Source organism: Panthera tigris, chromosome B2, assembly GCF_018350195.1.
Source record: "Panthera tigris isolate Pti1 chromosome B2, P.tigris_Pti1_mat1.1, whole genome shotgun sequence".
NCBI classification, from domain to species: Eukaryota; Metazoa; Chordata; class Mammalia; order Carnivora; family Felidae; genus Panthera; species Panthera tigris.
Window position 1 is genome coordinate 141,783,968 of NC_056664.1, and position 21,574 is coordinate 141,805,541.

Here is a 21,574-nt window from a genome sequence, read left to right on the forward strand (position 1 = left end):
ACATCTGGTTCATTGATTTCCACTTACATTCATATCTGCTTGAAGTAGAGTGGCAGTCCTTCCATCTCTGCTTCTTCTATCAGCTGTTCTTCTGAGTACCTCTTGCCCACATCCCATTACCATGTTCAAGTCAAGACCACCCTGCAGGCCTTAAGGTATGTGGGAGATAGCGCTTATCTCTGTTGTTTTTTAAAAAGGTTTGTTCTATTGGCCATGCTCTGCATATGCAGTGGAGTGTAGACTTTAGACATGGTGGAGATTGCTTTTACTCACTTGCCTGTCATTTTCTCCTGAGCTTTGTGAACACCTCCACCCGCATCACATCGGCTCCCTGTCTTCAGGGCCAAGCTGGGCATTTTCCCCTCTAATTAAATACCTTCTGGTTGATTCTTGAGCGACACTGCAGCCAGCTGTTCTCATTTCCTTCTTTTTCTTCCTAAGCCACAGCCTTTCACTGGGAGATGAGATGAAAACAACAGCTAATGTTCCCAAGTCCTTCAGTTTTCCATCCAGTGGACACCCTCCAGTTTTCATGTGAATTGAGAGGTCTGGCAGCAGGCAGCACTTTGATAAGCACTGACTGGATTCTTGGATCACTCTTGATATGTTGTTTTAATAGGACATTACAAAAGTTCTTCCCCTCCAGATATTTCTGTGTATAATCTTTTATATTGGTTTTCAAGTGTTGGAAACCTGGGCTGTGAACCAGTTCCATTAGGTTTCTGGGAATACCACCTACCTGAGCAGCCTGTACCGCAATGTGCCCCCACCCCTGTGTGTTCCTGTGGCTTTCCTAGTCAAAGGGCTTGAAGGTTATCATAGAGTATATGTTCTCTGCCAGAACATTAGCTCATGGAGGCATTTTTCTGATTTTGTTTGTTAGTGTTTCCTGTCTGTACCATATTTGACATCGTATTTGCTTGCATATAGTCAGAATAGGTGCTCAACAAATGTTGAATGGATGAATGGAGAAACTGGACCAAAACTCTCTAGATTCTGATTAGGGAGAAGTGGCCTAGGGCATAAAATGGATACTTGTTCCAAAGTCAGTTTGTGGTATTGCAGGGTGAGCCCAATCTCTGAAAGGACAAAGGCGGCTTTGTGAAGGCCAAAGGACCTTAACACACATGCCAGTGAATGGATTGATGGCTCTGAAGATTTCACAGTAAATGTCTAGAGCCTGAGTGTTTTCTGTTTATTTTCTTTTATTTATTTCCTTTTTAATTTCAAATATACATATTCACACTTAAAAGAAAACACAAAGACAAAACTCCCTAATTCCATAGAATGAGGTCCATGCAGTGGCTGTGGTCCTAATCATGGCACTGGCACAGGCACTGGCCAACTGATTGACAGAATCCCAGTGGGCCTGGCATCACTGGATCCATTGTTTGAGGTGGAGGGGCCAGGGCCATGTTCTCTGAACTTCCTACATTCTTCTTGGCTCACTTGAAGGAAAAGAAAGACTTTTCGAGCCCTTGGCACAAGTGAATGCCAGACTGAGCCGTGAGGCTGGTTGGTCTCCGAGGAACTCAGCTGCTGCTAGTGAAGGCATCCTCCCAGAGATAAATGCTACGTGAACATGGTTTCCCTGGATCGGGAAGGACAGGGAAAGGTACAGCAGGAGCAAAGGAAGACTGGATTGAGTGCAGTACAGTTTTGAGTATCCACCGTGCATCAGCTGTCAGCCCAGTGCTTGGGGCACAACTGTGAAGCCATAATTTAGTGCCGTCTTTGTTCTACCTCACCTTCCTCCTCTTCCTCCTTCCTCTGAACTCTTAGCTTAGAACTAAAGTGCATGTTTTATGTTTAGTTCTATTTATTGGATAATGCATTGTTTTCTAGTGTTAATTTTGAAAGTGAGTGAGTTTTATACTGTTTTGACAATCTTTAAAACAGAATTTCCCTCCTTCAGTGGGGGTCCATAGTTACTTCCTTTCTGAAGAGTTACAGTCTCCTGAAGGTGAAAAACTTACTTTCTTCACTGTTAACTTTAAATGTATTTTGTGACTTTTTGCCTAACGTTAACACTTTTTCTTTCTCTTTTTGATTATGTCTTAAATCTTTTTTCAGCTAAGATACGTATTGTATTTTTTCTATTTGAATATTCTGTTCACATTGATACCCCCATCAGTGCTCATAATTGCTACTTTCTCATTAACATTGGTTGTTAATTGTTGGTTTTTGTTTGATGGCTTTACTGAAGCATAATTGACATACAAGGTAGTGCACATATTTAAAATATAAGATTTGATCTCTTTAAAAAAAATTTTTTTTTAACGTTTTTATTTATTTTTGAGACAGAGAGAGACAGAGCATGAACGGGGGAGGGGCAGAGAGAGAGGGAGACTCAGAATCGGAAGCAGGCTCCAGGCTCTGAGCCATCAGCCCAGAGCCTGACGCGGGGCTCGAACTCATGGACTGCGAGATTGTGACTTGAGCTGAAGTTGGACGCCTAACCGACCTAGCCACCCAGGCGCCCCAGATTGGATCCCTTTTAACATACATACATACCTGGGAAAAAGTCACCAAAATCAAGATAATATGCATACCCCCTCACTTCCTAAAAGTTCCCTCATGTCTCTTCCTCCTCTTACCTTCTGTCCCCTGGCCACCACTGATTTGTTTTCCTTACAGATTCATTTGTATTTTTTTAGAATTTTATATAAACACAATCTTACTTTTCATCCAGCATAATTATTTTGAGATTAATTGATGATGTTGGGTGTATCAGTTCATTCCTTTTTGTTGCTGGGTAATATTCTGGTATGTGGACACAGCAGAATTTCTTCATCCATTCACCCACTAATGGACACTTAGATTGTCTCCAGTTTAGGACTCTTATAAATAAAGCTGCTGTGAACATCGGTGTATAAATCTCTGTATGGACGTGTGCTTTCATTTCTCTTGGATGAATTCCTAGGATCAGAGTGGCTGGGTCATATGGTAGGGGTATGTTTGTTTAAGAAACTGACAGACTTTTTCCAAAGTGGTTATATTGTTTTACATTCTGCCAGCTGTGTATGAGAATGCTCCAGTTGCCTCATATCCTCATCAATACTTGGTATGGTTGTGTTTTTAATTTTGGCCATTCTAATAGGTGTATAGTGGTATTGCATTGTGATTTTAATCTGCAGCACTTTGAGAATGTCTTCTAGCTTACGTTTTTCTGGCAAGAAATATGCTGTCCGTATCTTTGACCCCTGTGCTGGTGCTCCTCTCCTCCCCCTCTACCCCCGCTTTTAAAATGTTTCTCTTTTACTGATTTAAACAATTTGATTTTGGTGTTCCTTGGTGTACTTTTCTTCATGTTTTTCTTACTTAGGGTACATTGAGTTCTTGGATTTGTGATTTCATAGTTTTCATTAAATTTGGAAAAGTTTTGCTCATTACTTCTTCACATATTTTGTTTTGTCCTCTTGTTTACCACCCCCCCTGAGAAATTCAAATATACATCTTTTAGGCCATTTGAAGTCGTCTCATACTTACTGGTGTTCTGTTTATTTTTTGCTCCAGTTCATTTAAAATCACTTCTCGTCATGTCTCCACATTCTCTCATCTCTGCAATGTCTATTCTGCTCTTGTTCCATTTCCAGGTTTCTCCCTCACATGTTCAGACTTTCCTCCAGCTTCTCACTGTCTTTATCTGCTAATTCTATATCATCTGTGATACCTGGGGCAATTTTGATTGATTAGTTTTTTCCTCGTTATGGTTCCATTTTTCTTGTTTTTTCACATGTTTAGTATTTTTCTTTTTCCTTTCTTTTTTTGAGTACAGTTGACACAGTGTTACATGTGTGGTATTTTTTATTTAATGCCAGACATTATTGATGTTAGATTTTGTATTCTTATAAATAATCCTTGAGCTTTGTTCTGGGATATTGTCAAGTTACTTGGAAATGGATTGATTTTTTTTTTTTTTTAGGTCTTTTAAACTTCACTAAATAGGGCCAAAGCAGCATGAAATCTAAGGGTACTTTTTTTCTCACCACTGGGGTGAGAGCATTTGTGCCCCTTTGTGTGTTTTTTTCTGTGAGAGCAGGCACTATTACTGGCCCTCTGTGAGTGCCAGTGATCCATTTCAGAGATTTTTTTCTCCCAGCGGAAGGTGGTTTACTCACACTCATGCCCTGATCAGTGTTCAGGTGGAGATGTGACAAGGACAGTCTTTAGCAGGTATCCAGGTCTCTCTCTTACAGCTCTCCTCTCTGTACTCTGTCCTTTGAATCGCAGCCGGTGGATTGTCTCCCTGGACTCCCAGCAGGTGTGTTCGTGATGCTCTGCTTGGGCTCCCTCCCTGCCATGGCTTGGGGCAGCTGTAGGGTGTACCGCTCTTATCAGCCAGAGATTATTGTCCTTCATTATATCTGTCCAGGGTTTTAGGTTGTGTGTGTGTTTACTTACCTGTGTGTGTATGTGTGTATTTTAAATGTTTCAGGTAAGTAAGGTAAATCACGTGTCTGTAACTCTGTTCTGAAGTAGATTTTTTTTTAATTGCTCAGATGATTTGAATTCCATGCATTAATACACTAGGGCTCATTGGCCCAGTGCGGTGCCCTGGGGTCTGGTGATAAATCTGGCTGGTGACTGAGGTTGGAAGGGCTGCCTTCTGCCTGCCATTGGCATGTGCTGCCTGCATCCTCAGCTGTGTGAGGTGTACACTTGATAGGGGTGAATCTACTCAGCATGAGAGCTGACACCTGTAATTCCATTGTGCTTTTGGTTTCAGATTCATATTTGTATGTTTCACTTAATCTTTTTTTTTAGAACATCCTACCTACTCACATTTTCACATCTTTTAAGAATCTGTTTCTTTTAATGGAAAGCGTAGCTTTTTCTAATAAAGGGATTGACAGTGTTAATTTTCAATATCAGGTTTAAAAGCAAAATGCTCTTGTGATTACAGAATGATTTGTCTGCCAGATTTATCATTAGTGCAAACCATTTAAAACTATTTTCAATGTTTGATAATTAAGATTTTCTTAAGTCTGTGCTCTTTAACATAAAAATGTACTGTTAAAATTTTAGAACATATGAGAAAGTATAAGGAAAGAGAACATTTAAAATTAAAGCCTCTTATCAAGACAGAACTATTATTAATAATCTGGTGTACTTCCTTTTAGATGCATATATCTTTTCAAATTATTTTCCTACTTTGCATTTTAGTGGAAGACTTATGACCCTGCATTTTCCCAATTGGAAATTTGGTTCCGATTCGTCTTTGTGGTGCTTACCTTCATTGTCACTGTAAGTCCTGTTTGTCCGACAGACCATGTCAGGATCCTAACAAGGGCAGAGTTACTTTATGAATGATGATTACTGACGTATGACCCAAACAGGAGATTTATCTGAACTCTGAGACGCTCCATCCAGTGGGCCAACCTGATATTACCAAATATTCTGTATGTCTGCTGGGATGCTGCAGAGCAAAAAGAACGATGGAAGAACTTCCATGTAATAGTGATTACAGATCGCTGACATTTAAGTAAATGCTCATCAGAATGCAAAGACCATGTCATTTAACCTGTATGCCATTTAACCTAACTTGTTTGAATCATCTTCTTTGCATGTAGGCAGATACAGCAGGGACATTCTTTGGTTTTTACATGTGGGAAATCGTATGAGACCTTTCAGTCTTTGGGTGTTTTCAGGAGGCAGGCCTCAGATGAGTGGGTTTGGAAGTGCAAGCTTCTGTCTCATTTGCGGTCTGAGTTCAGCATCCACAAGCACCCTGTGACTTTGGGGAAAATGCTTACCCTTAAAGCACAAGCGTTCCCCACAAAGCCCCCATCAGTGCTGATGAGAATTTAAAACTGGAGGAGGAGGGGGTGTGCCTTGGTACTTAGTGCCATCCAAAGGATGGTGTTCTGCCCATCAGCTGCTTGCCACTTGCTGATGCAGAGGGTGTGACATTCAAGAGATCTGTTGAGTGTTTGCGGTGGTGGCCACTCCAGTTGCCACCCAAGGATCACTTGGTGCTTTACAGTCTGACGGTACACAGCAGGACATAGGCTCGTGGGGGGTAGGCACGTGAGAAAAGTGCCAGATGGTGGTGACATGGGACCTGGGTGTGGATGGAGGGTGGGACATGGCCTCTGGAGTATAGTAGAATATGCAGAGAGCTGGGGATTGTATTGCATTCCCAGCCATGCTCTGGGCTCCCCAAGTGAACTACTAAAGGAAAGTGGAGAAGTGCCATTTATATTTGGTCAGCAGAAATCTTTGCTGTTTCTTGAAGCATCTCTAATGTCTGAGTTGCTGCTGCCACACTCTGGGGCCCAAAGAGCTGGCACCCAGGGCACTATGTTCATAAACCAGAGACATGAGCCTGAGCCTAACAGACCAGGAGAAATGGCCCATTGGTCCAGGAAGTCCAGATTGCTCAGAAAATCATTGGCATATGTAGATTACAGAAAAACAAAACAAAAAACTCCAGGTCTTTTTATACAGATTGTGTAATGTGTTAAAGTACTTGAAAGAAACTTCTACGGCTCAATCAGTACACCTTCTTCAGGGACGTGTTTGAAAACATACACATCTAGTGACCATAGTTATTAGCCTCATTCTCTTGGTTTTTGTTCGGGGACCCCCCAGTGCCCTCCTTACAAGCTATAGTCATCCTCAGATGTTGCATGGCTGGGAGCGTGTGGCCTGTCCCCAGGGAGGTCCTCTGTGTGGCTCTGTGGGGCCGGCCTTATAGAAGTAGCCTGTCCGGGAAGGGGAGGGTGGGTGCTCTTCCCTTTTGCAGAGGGGTTATGGCCGGTATATGTTCTCTGTCCCCACCTGCCACTACGAGAACAGCTTGTGGCCATCTTACCCATGGCCCCTTGGCAGACATTTACCATCTCCTCTCAGTTGACACTGATGGTCTCAGCAGGCAGTGCAACAAGGGGTCAACTTCGAGGTTTGGCTGACCATCAATTTGGGATGGCTTACCACGATATTAAGCAAGGTATACGCAAAAACAGTAACTCAAGTGCCTGATTTGGTCTGCAGTGCCTGTTTGCCCATTCCCTCCGGAAGTTTTCCATGAGAGACTGGGGGATGGAGCAGAAGTGGATGTCCATTCTTTTGCCTCTGCTGCTGCTTTACAATGGTAGGTGCCCGTTTTTATTTTGGAGCTTTCAGCTCTAAGGCTTAAAGCTGGAAGGTGTCCTAGAGAGAGTCTGGCCCCAGAGTCTCCAGAAGAGCGTGGGAGCCTCTGAAGGAACAGGTAGCAGCATCCCCCAGAGTGCATGAGCGCTGTTGCACGGGGATGTGGCAGATGCCTGGCTGCTTTCACAAATAAGTGATCGCTTTGGTAGTTAAAACCTGGAAGGGCTACAGACACAGCCGTCTTGGAACTTGGCTGAAGGCGGCAAACACTGCCGTCTGTTCCTCTTCCCCTGCTTCAGAAAGCATTTGCTTCCAGAGCCGCAGCACTGGGATTCCCAGGCCTGTGGGGAGGAGCGGATGGCGGGAGCAGACGGCACTCTGTAATGATCACTGGAGCAATCTGTTCAATGGCTTTCAGGTTTTTTGAAAAACAAAACAGCCTTTAGTTTACTACCTCCCTTTGGCTCTGCCTGAGGAGAAGGTGATTGTGAGTTCTGCCCTCACAGAGGGGACCCGAAGCCCTGTGCGGGGTGGGGTGAGCCTGCCTTCATCAGGCCTTTCTGCCTGTTGCATTCCAGATCCGTTCTTCCCCCTCTCCTTTCTGGTGAACAGCTGGTTTCCAGGCATGCTGGACGATCTCTTTCAGTCTGTGTTCCTGTGTGCCTTGCTGCTCTTCTGGCTGTGCGTGTACCATGGGATACGGGTTCAGGTGAGCACCAGCCCTCAGTGCTGCCAGTCCAGACTTTGGCAGTAGTCCTTGAGGTAAACTTCTCCTTGAGAATCTGTCTTCAGCCTCAGTCAGCAGAAGCTTGCATGCTATGTGGAAATGCTTTTATCTATGATCTAGTATGGTCTGCTAGACGCTAATGGTTTGGTCGAATTACTAACTTATTTCTTACTTTTTTTGATTTTTAGGGAGAAAGGAAGTGTTTGACTTTCTATTTACCTAAATTCTTCATTGTTGGACTATTGTGGTTGGCTTCTGTTACACTAGGAATATGGCAGACGTGAGTAATTTTGTTATGTGTGAAACTTCAGGCATGAGAAGCATTTGACAAAGGTGGAAAGGTCCACAGTCTCACTATATTTTGTGAACTCATCTGGAAAGGAATCTGTCACCAGGGTATCAAGACTGGATAGTGTGATTTGACCTGAGGATTCATTTTTGCTTGAATGTCACGTCAGGTAACACAGTCCTTATAGTCTAGTTTGGAAAATGAAAAAGTATGTGTCATTTTAGCTTGCCCCTTCAAAGTGGCAAAGACATTGTCTTTAGGAATGACGTTCAGGGGTCCTGGCTCATCCCTGCCCGCCAGAAGCTTTAGTTTCTCCTTGGGCTTACATCTGTAAACTCCCATCCCTGCACCAGCTCCCAAGGCTTGTTGATATTAGTAGTTTTGTCCTGTAAACTGGGACCACTGTAGAAGCCTGATGTGGGCACAGCCTGATGCATCCAAGTAGGATTTTCTATAGAAATGAGTTCCATTTCAGGGGTATGATTTTGGCACTTGGCACGTCTGACTTCATGGCCCATGACAGCACTCAGCCCACCTCGTCTCCCTTCCCCGTCCCTGCCTGCCACCTCAGCTACCTAGTTTCATTTTAAAATGAGTTGCGTGGTGGGGTGCCTAGGGGACTCTGTCGGTTAAGCGTCCGACTTCAGCTGAGGTCACGATCTTACATTTCATGAGTTTGAGCCCACATCAGGCTCTCTGCTCTCAGTGCAGAGCCAGCTTTGGATCCTCTGTCCCCATCTCTCTGCCCGCTTCCCTACTTGTGCACACTCTCGCTCTCAAACATAAGTAAACACTTAAAAAAAATGAGTTGCATGGAAGTTGGTATTTACTTTTATAACTTTCTTTGTGTACTCAGCTATTCTCAGTGCCCATGAATGCCATTGAAAAGGTGCCTTAAAACAGTTTTTGGCCTTGCAAGAGAAATAGTATAGGGATTTCTTTGAAATGAAAAATACTGCAGCCTCATAGTACTAATGACTATGGGAAAACAATTAAGTTTAGTAGCACCAGATGCATTTTCATTGTGAAATTTAGGGTTTCTTATAAATTTAGGATTATTTTTAAAAATCTTTTACTGTTGGTTAGCAAGGAGTTTATGTTAATAAGTTTCTTAAAAAGCCAAGTGAAAGTATAAAATGGAAAGTACTAGTTATTAATCTATGATATTTTTTATAATATTGTATTTTCAGAGTTAATGAATTACACGATCCAATGTACCAATATCGAGTTGACACAGGAAATTTTCAGGTAAGAATTATTAATGATGCCTGGTGTTTTTTTTAAATGCCGTTTTTCAAAATTACTGAACTTCATAACTTAAATTGTGTTGGGGACATGAGCTCATTGGCTGGCACTTTGGGGGAGAATGCAGAAGGTTCATGGGTGCAAAATTTGGAAAAAGGTATTTGAATAGTATAAAAAATAAGCTTTTAAAAACAAAGTTGTTGCTTCCATTGCTTGGTATATGGTTGAGGCACAGAAGAGGTGTCAGATTTAAGAGCATTGTAGAACAATTAAGAAGACATTTTTGTTTGTTTAATTCTCTAAAATAGAGGAAGGTTTCCAGCTAATGAATGATGTGGCCAGGCCGGCTCTGTAGGCGTGCAACCCGGGCAGTCACAGGGCCCAGCGCCCTGGGTGATGCTCTGCTCTTGCCAACCCAGAATTCTTTATACTTTCGAACAAGGGGTCCTATGTTTTTATTTTACACAGAGGTTCACAAATGGCAGTCAGCCCTGAGTGCGGCTTTCCCTTGAGTCTCCAGGTTTATCTGCATCCCTCATGTCTTGCAGGGCAGCCCCTGTCAGACGCAGCTGGCTGCTCAGCCCGGGTATGGATGTGCATAGGGCTGGGGGGGGGGGGGGGGGGAGGGCACCGCAGAGGGAGCCCTGGGAGGAGTCTAGGAGGGATGTTTCCAGCAGGGCAATCCCAGAGGCACAGAGTTGGATTCTGAGCTTGGTGACAGCCAGCATTTCTCTGATGCTTTGCAGAGCTTCCTGTGAAGTGATAAAATCTGTGGCTCTTTATGGGAATGGCCTCTGAGAAAGAGGGAGGTTTAGTGAATGATGGTATCTTGAAAGATGTATAATGTGTGTTGAGACTACACATGTCATAGCAAACAGAATAAGCCCTGATTCTTAATCGAATTTCAGCAAGGAAGTGCCAGTAGCCTTTCCATTCCATTATTTAGAAGTTTGAGGAGTTTTGAAGGTCAGTCAATGAATGCCTTTTGAGCAATGTGCCATGATTCTTGCTCTCAAAGAATGCATGACCTTGTGAGGGAGAAAAAGCTTAGAAATAAGTACAGACCAGTATTGACAAGTGTGCAGTGTCCTGACAGCTGTATCCTTACATACAGTGGGCCCAAGTTACAAGTTATTTGTGTTTTGTCCTTTTTCTTTGTCTTTTATTTAGCCTTATAATGCTTTAATAAGTTTTTTGTGGGGAGGGGCTGCACCTGGAGTGGAGAGTAGGGGAGGCATTCTGGGCCAGGGAAGGGAGGAATTGTTCCAGACTTGTGTGGGGCCACAGGGGGAGGAGGCCATGCAGGAGACCTGAGTCAGGGCAGACTCAATGGGGGCTGTGCTCGAGAAGGGCACCCACACCCTAGGAAGGCTTGAGGTCCTGTGTATGAGGGGCTGGGCTTGAGAAGCCTTTTCTCCCTGAGGGCAGGGCACTAAAGGAAGGGACAGGGAGGAGCGGCTTTGACACATTCTCATGAAGATTCTACAGACCCCAGTGATGGATCACATACTGGGCTGTAGGTTGAGCATAATTCCCCAGATTTAGATGAAATAATATAAATTCATGCTAATCTGTTATTGGAGCTTTTGTCTGGTCCAATCCCCTCATTTTTCATATGAGGAAACTGAGGGCGGTGAAAGGTCTTGCCTGAGGTCACTTGGGGTCAGTACCTGGGCCAGTGTGCCCAGCTCCCTGGATGGCCTTCGGGGTAAAACCTGTGTCCTGGGGGCAGCATCCCAGGCTGTTTCCCTCTGTAAAAGGGGGCAATGCTGCAGTCTTAAAGAGTTGTTGTGTGGGCTGAATTGACCAGGAATTCAAAGCACATGGCCAGCACTTAGAACGACTTGAGCAAGGCAGCTGTCACCTGTCCCCTTCTCAATCAGTGACCTACGTCTGTTACTAGAGAAAACACTGGAAACCAGAGACTTCTAGGAAGCTGAAAAAAGCTGAAGACCCAGCACTAGTGTATTGAGCACCTGCTACGTCCCAGGCCCTGTGCTAGGAGCTTTCCATGTGTCATGGAAGGAGCTTGGATTCTTGCTCATCTGATGAACGAGGGCTGGGGATGCCCACCCAGGTGAGCCACCCGTGCTCACAGATAGGGTGAGAGGCTGGGTCTGGATAAGGAAGTCACAGTGGTGGGAACACATCCTTGTTCTGTGTTACGGAGTGACCTTCAGGATTCTAGGCTCCTTTTAAAAATGTTTGGTTTTCCTGCTTGTGGTGGTATTGGAAAGAGGAGCAGCACTGAGCACCCTGTTCTTATTCGATTGCCCATCTTGTGTCGTTCTAGGGAATGAAAGTTTTCTTCATGGTGGTGGCAGCTATGTATATTTTATACCTTTTGTTCTTGATAGTGCGGGCCTGTTCCGAGCTACGTCACATGCCTTATGTAGGTAAGTGCCACATCACAAATTGCCCAGGGCAAGGTGAGCCAGGAGTTGACCTCACATGGTGGGAGGAGTGGCCAGAGTCCACCCAGCAGGAGGCCTGACCTGCATGGGGACCCATCGCATTCCCTCAGGCTAGAGACCAGTGCCTTTGGTCCCTGGGGAGGTCTGGTATCAGGGCTGACTGGGTAACTGTGAGCCTTTTGGACAGTGCCTTAGGCCAGCACTGAAGGGAGGCCTGTGGGGTAGAAGCCACCTGGGGCCCTGGGTGCCATTGTGGCTTTGGAGCTGCCTGGATCCTTCCAGAATCATACCTATATAGAGGAGGTGGCCATTGTGGTTTTCCTGGTCCTGAATCCGGGCAACTCACCTGATCTCATAGGATCCTTTCCTTCAGTCTGTCACAACCAAATAATAATGGCCATGGTCTCTCTGGGAGGTGGGATAGCATTTCTTCTGGGCTTCAGGTACACACAGGCTTAAAGTCCAGATGGAGGAGAGGTTTTGTTCAGGAGGCTTTGTTTATTTTTGTTTTTATTTTTAAGGTCTCTGAGCTGAAAATGAAATTTACTTCCAATGTGGTTTAATGGGGTATTTATTTCTTTTTCAGATCTCAGGTTAAAATTTTTGACTGCATTGACTTTTGTAGTACTTGTCATTAGGTAAGAAGACTTTATTTTTTTGAAAGAAACAAAACCGTGAATTTTATTTTCCTACCATGAATATCTTTCTCCCCCTTTTACAAAGTTAACTTTAGGGCATTTCTAGCCAAACATATTCACTGGGTCAGAGAGCCTCTTGCCCAGGGCAGGCGCTGAGTGTGCACAGTGGTGGAGCGAGTACAGTTGTGTTGATTGTGCCCTGGGGAATGAAGAACGTTGACTTGAACCCAGCCGGTCCAGTGCTGGGGGAGCTCACTACTTGCTCTGATGTCACCATGTAGGTGGATCAGCCACAGAGCAACTCAGGTTAAAGAATTAGAACACCACGCGTGTACTTGGCACCTGGCATCCTTTTGGTGCTCTAAGTAGAGGACTGAGTACCATAGGTGTCCTTGAACCCCATGTGGTGGCCCCGACAGGAAGGGATGCTGTACCTGGAGACTACGAAGGCCCAGGTGACCCAGTTGTCCGTGTGAATCAATGCCAGATCATTGTTCGGTCGTTTGTGGTTTGTCTCTTTCTGCTAAAATCAAAATCCAGAGGGAAAGAAATCTAGTTACCTGCTTTTCTCTCTTGGTTGTTTGGGTGGCAAATAAATGGCAGCCAGCCCTCTTCTTTGGCCCGAGCCACATGGGCTCTGAGAGGCCAGCTTTGCAAGGAGGCGCTGAGGTCCCCGGCTGCTTGAGCAGGCAGACTCCTGTGGGCACCTGCGTCCCTTCCCTTTCCCGGGTTGTGCACGTCACTCATCACACTGCGTGAACTCAGCGTGGGCTTCCAAGTGAGATCCTTCAGAATTTGCGTTTGCCTGAAAACAGCAGTGCCCGTATCACGCAGGCGGGCCCTCTTCATCTCTTGGTGCGTGTGTTGTCTCCCACCTCTCACATGCCTCCTCTCACACACCCCCTGTCTCACACACGCGCTCTCTCACACACCCTCACGTCCTTCAACACCTACCCATACTCCTCGCACACCTCTCACACAGTCACACACACACTCTCACACACACTCTAACCTTCTCACACACACACCCTTGCCCCCCCCCCCAATCCTTACCCTCCTGCTACCCAGTCCACAGGTCAGGAGTGGGATACTTGCAGTGCCCTCCGAGGAGTCTTAGAAGTTGTTATGCCCTCATGGTCTTTCTTCATACAGGTTCAAGGGGATTCGTTTATTTGCCCAGCAGACCTGTACCGAGTGTCTGCTCCCTGGTCAGCGGGCAGACATGTTCCTCCCGATGGTGGTGGTTCTACTCCAGGGGAGGAAGACGGTGACAAGTAAATAGCAGTCCCGTCGTGAAAACAGATGTGATGATGGCAGGAGAGGCTGTGCTGCAGGTGGGGAGGGGAGAGAACGTCTCTCTGAGGAGGTGACGGAGGCCTGACGATGAGCCCTGGAAATACATGGGCGCTGGGGACAGCCAGTGGCTTGGGGAGGAGAAGGAGAGGAGATACCGCAAGAGGGGAGGCGGGGAGGGAAAGAGGCCACCGGAGACGGAGAGGTCAGGGCAGGGTCCGCGGGCCGCCATGAGGAGTCCCAGTTTGTTCTCGGTGATGGGAACCCTTTGGAAGGGTGGAAGCCCTGAGGTGAAGGCTTAGATTGTCAGCGATCAGTCAGGCTCCCTGTGGAGGACGGGCCGCGGGGAGGGGAGACGAGCGCAGGGGAGCGGGTTCGGAGGCTGCGGAGCTCCGTGTCGGGACCTTCGGTGGTGGCGCGCGCGGCCGAAGGCGGGTGTGGGGTGTGGGGTGTGCGCACAGGGGTGCGGCGCCGCCTCACCGTGAGAACCCCGCGCGGAGGAGGGGTGCGTGCTGAGGAGCCGTGGGCTCCCCTCCGGGCGCTGTCGTCTGCTGTGGGGACCCGTCTGGGAAGCGTCCTCGAAGGCGGCTCGAGAAGGGAAGGAGGACGCGGCGGGCGCTTCCGACCCCGAGGCGAGGCTGCGACGCGGCCTGCGTCGACGTTAGCCGCTTCTACCCCAGCCAAGGCGGGGTTGGTGTGCGCGTGCGCGTGCGCGTGTTCGGGTGCGTGTGGGCGCGTGCGTGCGCGCGCACTCTGGCCGTGCAGACCTTGTAGCGAATGGACGGTGTGAATAGGGTGAGTGGAAGGAGCTCTGGGAAGCTAGTGCCACTTCCTCGTGTGTTTTTACTTACTGTCCCTACCCCCTTTTTTCCAGCATCGTCATCCTTTATTTAAGGTTTGGAGCGCAAGTATTACAAGACAATTTTGTAGCCGAACTGTCAACTCACTACCAGAATTATATCCTTTCAATGGGAGGTGGCCGCCGGCCTTCAGGAACACGCTCAGCGTGGAGTGGTTGGCGTGTTAGGTCTGCAAACGTGAAGAAGAGGCGGGCCCCTGCGCTGTGGTGCCCTGTGTGCTGCGGCCCCGCCACCGCCCTCCCCTGCCCTCCCCTGCCCTCCCCTGCGGGCAGCGGCCCAGGCCCAGCAGGGCCAAGCTGTCCCAAGGGACTCCCGCTCCCCAGCTGCTCTCCCCGCCACCCTGCTCTCCTGTCCGCCTGCTGGGGATTCTTTAGGAACCCAGGCTCCATCCAGAGCCTCGCCTCAATCCCGGTGCCCGCTTCTGCCCGCAGAGCACTGAGGGAGCCTGAGCCTGATGGAAGAGTCCTCTGTCCCCATCACTGGGGTGTGTCCAGCTGCAGTGTCCACAGGTGGTGGAGATTAGGGCGGTTTAAGCCTGTGTCCCCAGAAAGGGCTCAGAAGTCCCGGCTCCCAATGTGCCTGGGGCCATGGGGTGGGCTCCTGGGCTCCGAACTAAACCCTTCGGCTGTCTGGCAGCTTTAGTGTTCTTGCCGCACCCTCCCCTCCCTTTCTGTGATGGCATCCATCAGGGGGCGCTTTGGAGTTTTCATCCCTTGTATCTCAGGTTCTTCCCCTGGGCCTTTGTACATCCTTAGAGTTCATGCAGGGTTTGTCAAACTTCAGTGACCGAATTTCACACTAAAGTTTTATCAGAGGAGTCCGTAATGCAGAGAAGGCGAAGAGAAACTGGTTCGAGAAACTGTTTCCCGTTCTTCCTTTCAGTCTTGGTTTACCCATATGCATGCGTGGCCTTCCTGCCCTTTGGTCCTGCCACCTCCAGAGGTTTCCATGGAAAGAAGACAGCACGGTGCACCTGTTGTTCACAGGTGACCTTGAGAGGTTATTGTAACGTCCAGCTGTGGGCTTGCCCTGTGGCTTCCTGCCGTCTGGGCTGTGCAGCACTGAGGTACTCACTGCTGGTTAGCAGTAGCAAGGACTGCGGGTGGTTGGACGGAGGCAGCCAGACTGAAAGCAAAGACGCCAACTGAATACGCAGTGTTCGGGGCTGCTTATTTCCCTTAACCGGTATCACCAGCTGAATTCTTATCTTTCTATGGCTTGTTGAACTTTTATCTCTACACTTTGGCCTTCGTGTATTCTCCATCGAAGAACGCCCTGTATGGTAAGCCTCCCCTGGGGCCAGGACGCTGGCCAGATAGCTTCACAGAAGTTCAGGACCCACCTCCTGGGTCCCCTGTTAGTGCTGGTCACTGGGACTCTTATTCATTCATTCATTCATTCATTCATTCATTCATTCATTCTGTAATTTATTTATTTTCTATAATTTAATCCAAGTTAGTTAGCACATGGTACAACAATGATTTCAGGACTAGATTCCTTAAGCCCCTTCCCCGTTTGGCCCATCCCCCGCCAAACCCCTCCAGCAACCCTCTATTTGTTCTCTATGTTTAATAGTCTCATGTTTTATCCCCCTCCCTGTTTTCTGTTATTTATGCTTCCCTTCCCTTATGTTCATCTGTTTTGTATCTTAAAGTCCTCATATGAGTGAAACTGTATGATATTGGTTTTTATCTGACTGACTTATTTCGCTTAGCATAATACTCTCTAGTTCCATCCACATAGTTGCAAATGGCAAGATTTCATTCTTTTTGTTTGCTGAGTAATACTGCATTGTATATATAGACACCACATCTTCTTCATTCATCCATCGATGGACATTTGGGCTCTTTCCATACTTTGACTGTTGCTGATAGTGTTGCTGTAAACATTGGGATGGGCACCGTGACTGTTTGGCAGAGAGAGACACGAGGTCAGTTGCAGCGTGAGCTCTGAGGCGTTAGAACATGGTATGTGCTGTGTTATTACATAGTTAGTGGGTCTTAGCACATATGAAGTCAAGTCTGTTGGAGACCAGTGCCATGGCCATTCAAGGAAAGCCAAGGTGCCAGTTCCCCCCCACCCCAAAGAAGAACTAAACTCTCACACAGGCAATGAGAAGGATGAGAACCTCCTGGAATGTGGGCAGGGAGATAGCCTTTCGGGACCACCACCTGACTTTCATGTTGTGTGAGCTCTCAAAGCGCCTTCATGAAAATGTCTTGTTTGAGCCTCACAGCATCTTTATGATGAAGATGCAATTACTCCCATTTGAGGTGAAGAAACCAGACAGAGGCTTGCTTCCCAAGGGCGGGAGGGAGGACAGGCACCTCTGGTCTCCTGGGCATTTTCCACCCCTGCTCCCTGTGAGGACTTGGGAGAAAGTAGCCGGGTTGCAGCTCCTGTCCGAGGGCTCCCCTGGTGCCTCTTTTCTCCCGGCGCTTCCACCAGTCGGTCTGCCCGGTGGCCTGCCCAGTGGCGATGCTGCCCCTGGCTTGTACATGAGAAAGCACGCTGGGGAGGCGAGATTTGTTCAGGTCACATAGATAATAAATGTTGGAAGCTGGGATTTGAATCCAGCCCTTTCTACTCCTGTCCTTTTTCTGTAGCATCCTGCCTCCCTAGGCTCATGCATGAAAATGCTCTTTGTTGGTTTTCAGAGTCCCAGCTGAAAGACAACCCTGCATTCTCCATGCTGAATGACTCCGACGATGATGTGATCTATGGGTAAGTCACTGCCTCTCTGAAAGCTGGGCTATAGTGAGCACTCGGCCTGGGTGTACGGAACAGGTGTTAACAATCCTAAAATGATTTTCAAGGCATTATGACCTTTCTTTTACCTGGGAGTGTCATGTGATTCCATGGTTTTCTGTTTTCACACTGTTCTGACTAGATGGAGTGGCATTCCTTTTTTTGAACACTTACCACGAGTGGTGACCACAGGAGGAACAGTTCGTTCTGGCGTTGAGCCCTGGTGCTTGATGGGGGGGGGGGGGGGTGGTGAGGAGCAGGCGGGGGCAGTTGGCTATAGAAATGGGGAGCACAGAACTATGAATGTGTTCTTGCTAGAATGGCATGTCAGTGTGGAAGAGGAGAATAAATGAGGAGCTGTCAAAAGCCGAGTGGCTTCAAAGGTCTCTTTTGTGACAGGAGTGACTATGAAGAGATGCCTCTGCAGAACGGCCAGGCCATCCGGGCGCAGTACAAGGAGGGGTCTGAGAGTGACTGAGCCTCGGGCTGTCCTGCAGCACCGCTTCCTGGCCCTCCGTGCTCCTGCTGGTGTTCAGGCTTGTGTCGTGAGCAGAGATTTCCCGGTCCTTACTTGTTTACGTATTTTTGAAAGGAAAACCAAAACCAAGGATAAATTTAAACATTGGGCCAAATTTATTGTTAGAGTGGCTACATTTGTTTGGGAAGAGAGGTGCTGATGAAAAGTATAAACAGGCAAATCCTTTTTCAAGGGTTTCAGATGAGAAAGGGTTTGTTTTTAGTGGTGAGGAGGAAATTACTCCTGTTTTTAGTAGGTTTTTTTTTTTTTTTAATAATTTGCTAACTCCAAGTCCACGGAAAGCCCTTATGAATGAAGTTGTCAGCATGGTGACGTTCTCTCTCCCTTTTTTCTCTGCCCTGTACCAGTTTCGACCCTTTAAACTCTAAGGGAAACCTATTTTTGTGCCTGTCTCATGAGGGCAGCCTGAGTGGCCAACGCTCTGGATAACCACGCATGTTAAGTGACTCGTAACTTGTCTGTTGTGTGAAATTTGTGTCATGTCTCACTAGAGAAATGGTGGGCGAGCCGGTTCTAGCCCTTCACTGCCCGCCCCCCACCCTGCCCCCCCGGGGGCGGAACTGGCATTGTGGGCTTCTGAGGAGGACTGGGTGAGCTTCATAAGGAAAGGGTAAGAAAATTGACAAGTGCCAGCTCTTGTTGGGAGAGGTCTTGCTACCATACAGTTTTCCAAGGGCCTGTGTACACACGTGTGTGCATGTGAGGGTTACGTGTATGAATATGAACGGATGTTGCTGTGATTGGGGTGGGGAAGAGGGTATCCATTACAGTTCCCATGGGCTGTAGTTTCTACAACTCCATTAAAGATGACACCCTGTGGAACTTTATTTTTTTCATAAAAGCTAAACAAAGGATGGATAAAATATTATAGTTTCTTTACTGAAAAAAGGTTTTTCAGTTCCTCATTTGGAACCTAGATGAAAGAAAGTAAAACATTTTTGATGACTTGTGGAAGGAAGCACATCTTTGGGTAGAAGGTCACTTGATGGGAATCATGCCCCACTCTCTCGGCCTCATACAGTGGCCTAGGAAGATGATGGCTTGCTCTGGAAAAGTTGTCTGAATCTGTGGCATCGCAGAAGGCCCTGGAGAGTTGCCAGTTCCTTTTTGTCAGAGACTAAGTGTAGAAGTCTGGTATAGATACCTCCTTTGCTTTTCCTTTGACACGCACAATAATGTCTGTCTTGAACTGTTGACATACGATCATTGCTAACATCCTGATTGATGGCATGGCACAGGATAGGATTGTTCGGCTCTGCAAACAGTACCTACATTTTCTTCATCTATGCATTAACTCTTAGATTACCAAGCTAAAAATCGAATTTCACTTTAGACAATGCTGGAACCTTATAAAGGTTCATGAGAGACTATTCATTATGACTTTACCTCTTTGTGTTTAATTTAAACTTTAGTGATAACGTACCTTTAATATGGATTCCATTTAAATTTGTTTTTAAAACCCTGTAAATATGAGTTTGAATTAAAACAACTGTATTATTGCAAGGGTAATTCGAGTTTACATGGTTTTTACATTTTCAATGGTGTGATTTCTTTTTTTTTTATTGTATTCAGTGGTATTGGAAAAACTTCTGTTACCAAATTTTTCTTCTACTAACTATAAATAATTTTATGTAAATTGATGAAAACTTACTTGGACTGATTAATGTATTCTAGTATGTGATATAGTTTACAGGTTTTAATCATTATAAAATAACTGTCCATAATTTGGAATGCTGTTATTTATCAGTAAACTACTTGAGGCATTTAGCCATACACGTTAGAACTTTTTAAACCTTGTCTTTGTCCTGTAGTATAATTATAAACTGATGACTGATATCTTCATACTTGAGTCTTCATGGTATCAAGTCAATGAAATGAAAATATGGGAGTATTTATTTACTTTTTATAACTAAGTTGGAGACAAAAAAGGTATAAAAGTAAGTACTTAAAGGGAAAATGGTTCTTTGTTAAATCGTGCATTTTGGATCTCTGGTGCATCATATGTATCAACAAATTACACACTCCATGTAAAAATTTGCTTAAAGTATATAGCATTTAGCATGTATTATATATGCTGTAGATATTAGGTTCAAACACTAAAGTCTGCCGGAAACTTTCGGCAGTAGCAAGAAAAAAATTTTTTTCTTTGGAGAGTATCAAAGTTTTGCAAACTTAAATTATAAATTCAGAGGGCTGACTTCAGTTCTTGCATGGTAATGGCTTGTATAACATCATCTTTGGGATAATTTTTTATACTGGTCCAGTCTAGGGGAATCTGGAAGGTGCCTGTCGGTATTTCAGTTTCCCTAGGGAGAGCATCATTATCCATGTGGGTAATAGGTCTGCTTGATTTATTATTAAATCATTACAGCAGTGAAGTGATGCAGTTTTCTCTCTCTTAAGCCCCATTTGAAAGGCTAGAGAAGGGGATATATAAAATATATTCAAGGTTTGTAAGATTGTTCCTGTACATAATTACAGATTGCAATAAAAGTTAAGATACACTATGTAAACCCAGCCCACTAAATGGGCAGGTTACAAGACAAATGTCACCAGCCTCAAGTATTTCCTGAACTATTTACTGAAGGTACAGTTGTTAAATGGGTTACGGTGTGGTCAGTGACTGGTTTCCTGGAATCCTTCTCATAGGGTAAACCACGGGAGCTCATAGACGGGATGACAAGAGATAGCTAGTACATACTTAAGTCACTAGAGAATATTTATGTATTTTGAGGATTTTAGAAACCAGTTGCCTTAGAGGTTAGACTTTTGGAAAAAAAAGATGTTAATCTTTTCCCCAGGCCAAAGGGAAGTCGCTTTCGTCTGTGACATCTTGTTATCCTGTTCATGTTGACCTGACAGGTTTTAGATATACTGGTAACTATAATACCACACAATGAAACACAGAATTTTCTGCTACTGAAAACTGCCTTTTTACAAAAAGCCTGTAAATATTTATAAAATAAAAACAACTTTAAGCTCAGAAGAACGAACTATGTATTAGGTCTTGGAACTGTGTCAGTGAGCACAGTAACACCTGATCACAGAATGATCATTGTAATCAATCAAAAGTGAATAAATGTTTGTTTATGGCAAACTTACACTTTGGGAATGGCTTCATTCTGAGACTGCCTTTCTGGTAAATGTTAATAAATTTGAAACATTCGGTCCTTATTTATATGTGATGTATTTGCTCTTGTGTGTGGACTTAATTTGGCCATTCAGACATGAGTGCTTCAGGGACAAAAGGAGAGCTTTTTTCATTTCAGCAAGCGGATATAGAAGCCTGTCTTTATTACAGTGCGAATGTGCCTGTGGATGAGCACTGAGAGGAGGTCACAGACTGAGGCTTGGGGCCCACCCCTCCCCTTACTTGGATAAGATTTTAAATCACATAACCTCCAAACATGTTTACTGACTTACAAATAATGGTCTAATTGTGGACACAAAATGAATGTTATGAAAGCATCCTGGAAGCCCGGATGTACTAAAACATGTTTTTGGTGATTGATTGCTACTGAAAAATGGAGACTGGGCAGCATGTGGGGACCAGAGCTCTCTGGCTGAAGTAGGAACCAGCTCACCCACTCCCAGAAGCCAGTGGAATCCTGGTCCTGCGGGTAAAAGCAGCAAATCATTGTACTGAGAAGACCAAAGCCAAACTGTAACTTTTCCTTTTTTGTTTTTGCAGTTTTAGACTCTAAAGTCACTAATGACATTGAAAGAA

The 21,574-nt window shown here is 45.6% G+C and overlaps 1 protein-coding gene and 1 long non-coding RNA gene across 6 annotated transcripts in view; one reads left to right on the forward strand and one right to left on the reverse strand.

The window, feature by feature from the left end:
* TMEM181 (transmembrane protein 181) overlaps positions 1 to 21,574 on the forward strand; it is a 59,033-nt gene that overhangs the window by 31,556 nt on the left and 5,903 nt on the right. For 4 of the 5 annotated variants that reach the window (XM_042987433.1, XM_042987434.1, XM_042987431.1 and 1 more), the window contains 11 exons: positions 5,167 to 5,247; positions 6,997 to 7,096; positions 7,674 to 7,804; positions 8,011 to 8,102; positions 9,302 to 9,359; positions 11,650 to 11,752; positions 12,357 to 12,408; positions 14,576 to 14,658; positions 15,754 to 15,843; positions 17,219 to 17,285; positions 17,709 to 21,021. In XM_042987433.1, coding sequence (XP_042843367.1) covers positions 5,167 to 5,247; positions 6,997 to 7,096; positions 7,674 to 7,804; positions 8,011 to 8,102; positions 9,302 to 9,359; positions 11,650 to 11,752; positions 12,357 to 12,408; positions 14,576 to 14,658; positions 15,754 to 15,843; positions 17,219 to 17,285; positions 17,709 to 17,787 — 936 coding nt within the window. In that variant the 3' untranslated portion in view covers positions 17,788 to 21,021. Of the gene's footprint in view, positions 1 to 5,166; positions 5,248 to 6,996; positions 7,097 to 7,673; positions 7,805 to 8,010; positions 8,103 to 9,301; positions 9,360 to 11,649; positions 11,753 to 12,356; positions 12,409 to 14,575; positions 14,659 to 15,753; positions 15,844 to 17,218; positions 17,286 to 17,708; positions 21,022 to 21,574 lie in introns of those variants that run through there. The other variant, XM_042987432.1, reaches the window with a different exon arrangement.
* Positions 12,405 to 14,468, reverse strand: LOC122238799. Its single transcript, XR_006217981.1, has 4 exons — positions 14,182 to 14,468; positions 13,462 to 13,736; positions 12,843 to 13,213; positions 12,405 to 12,607 (listed from the first exon to the last, which is right to left on the reverse strand). It is a non-coding gene; the product is annotated as an uncharacterized LOC122238799 (long non-coding RNA).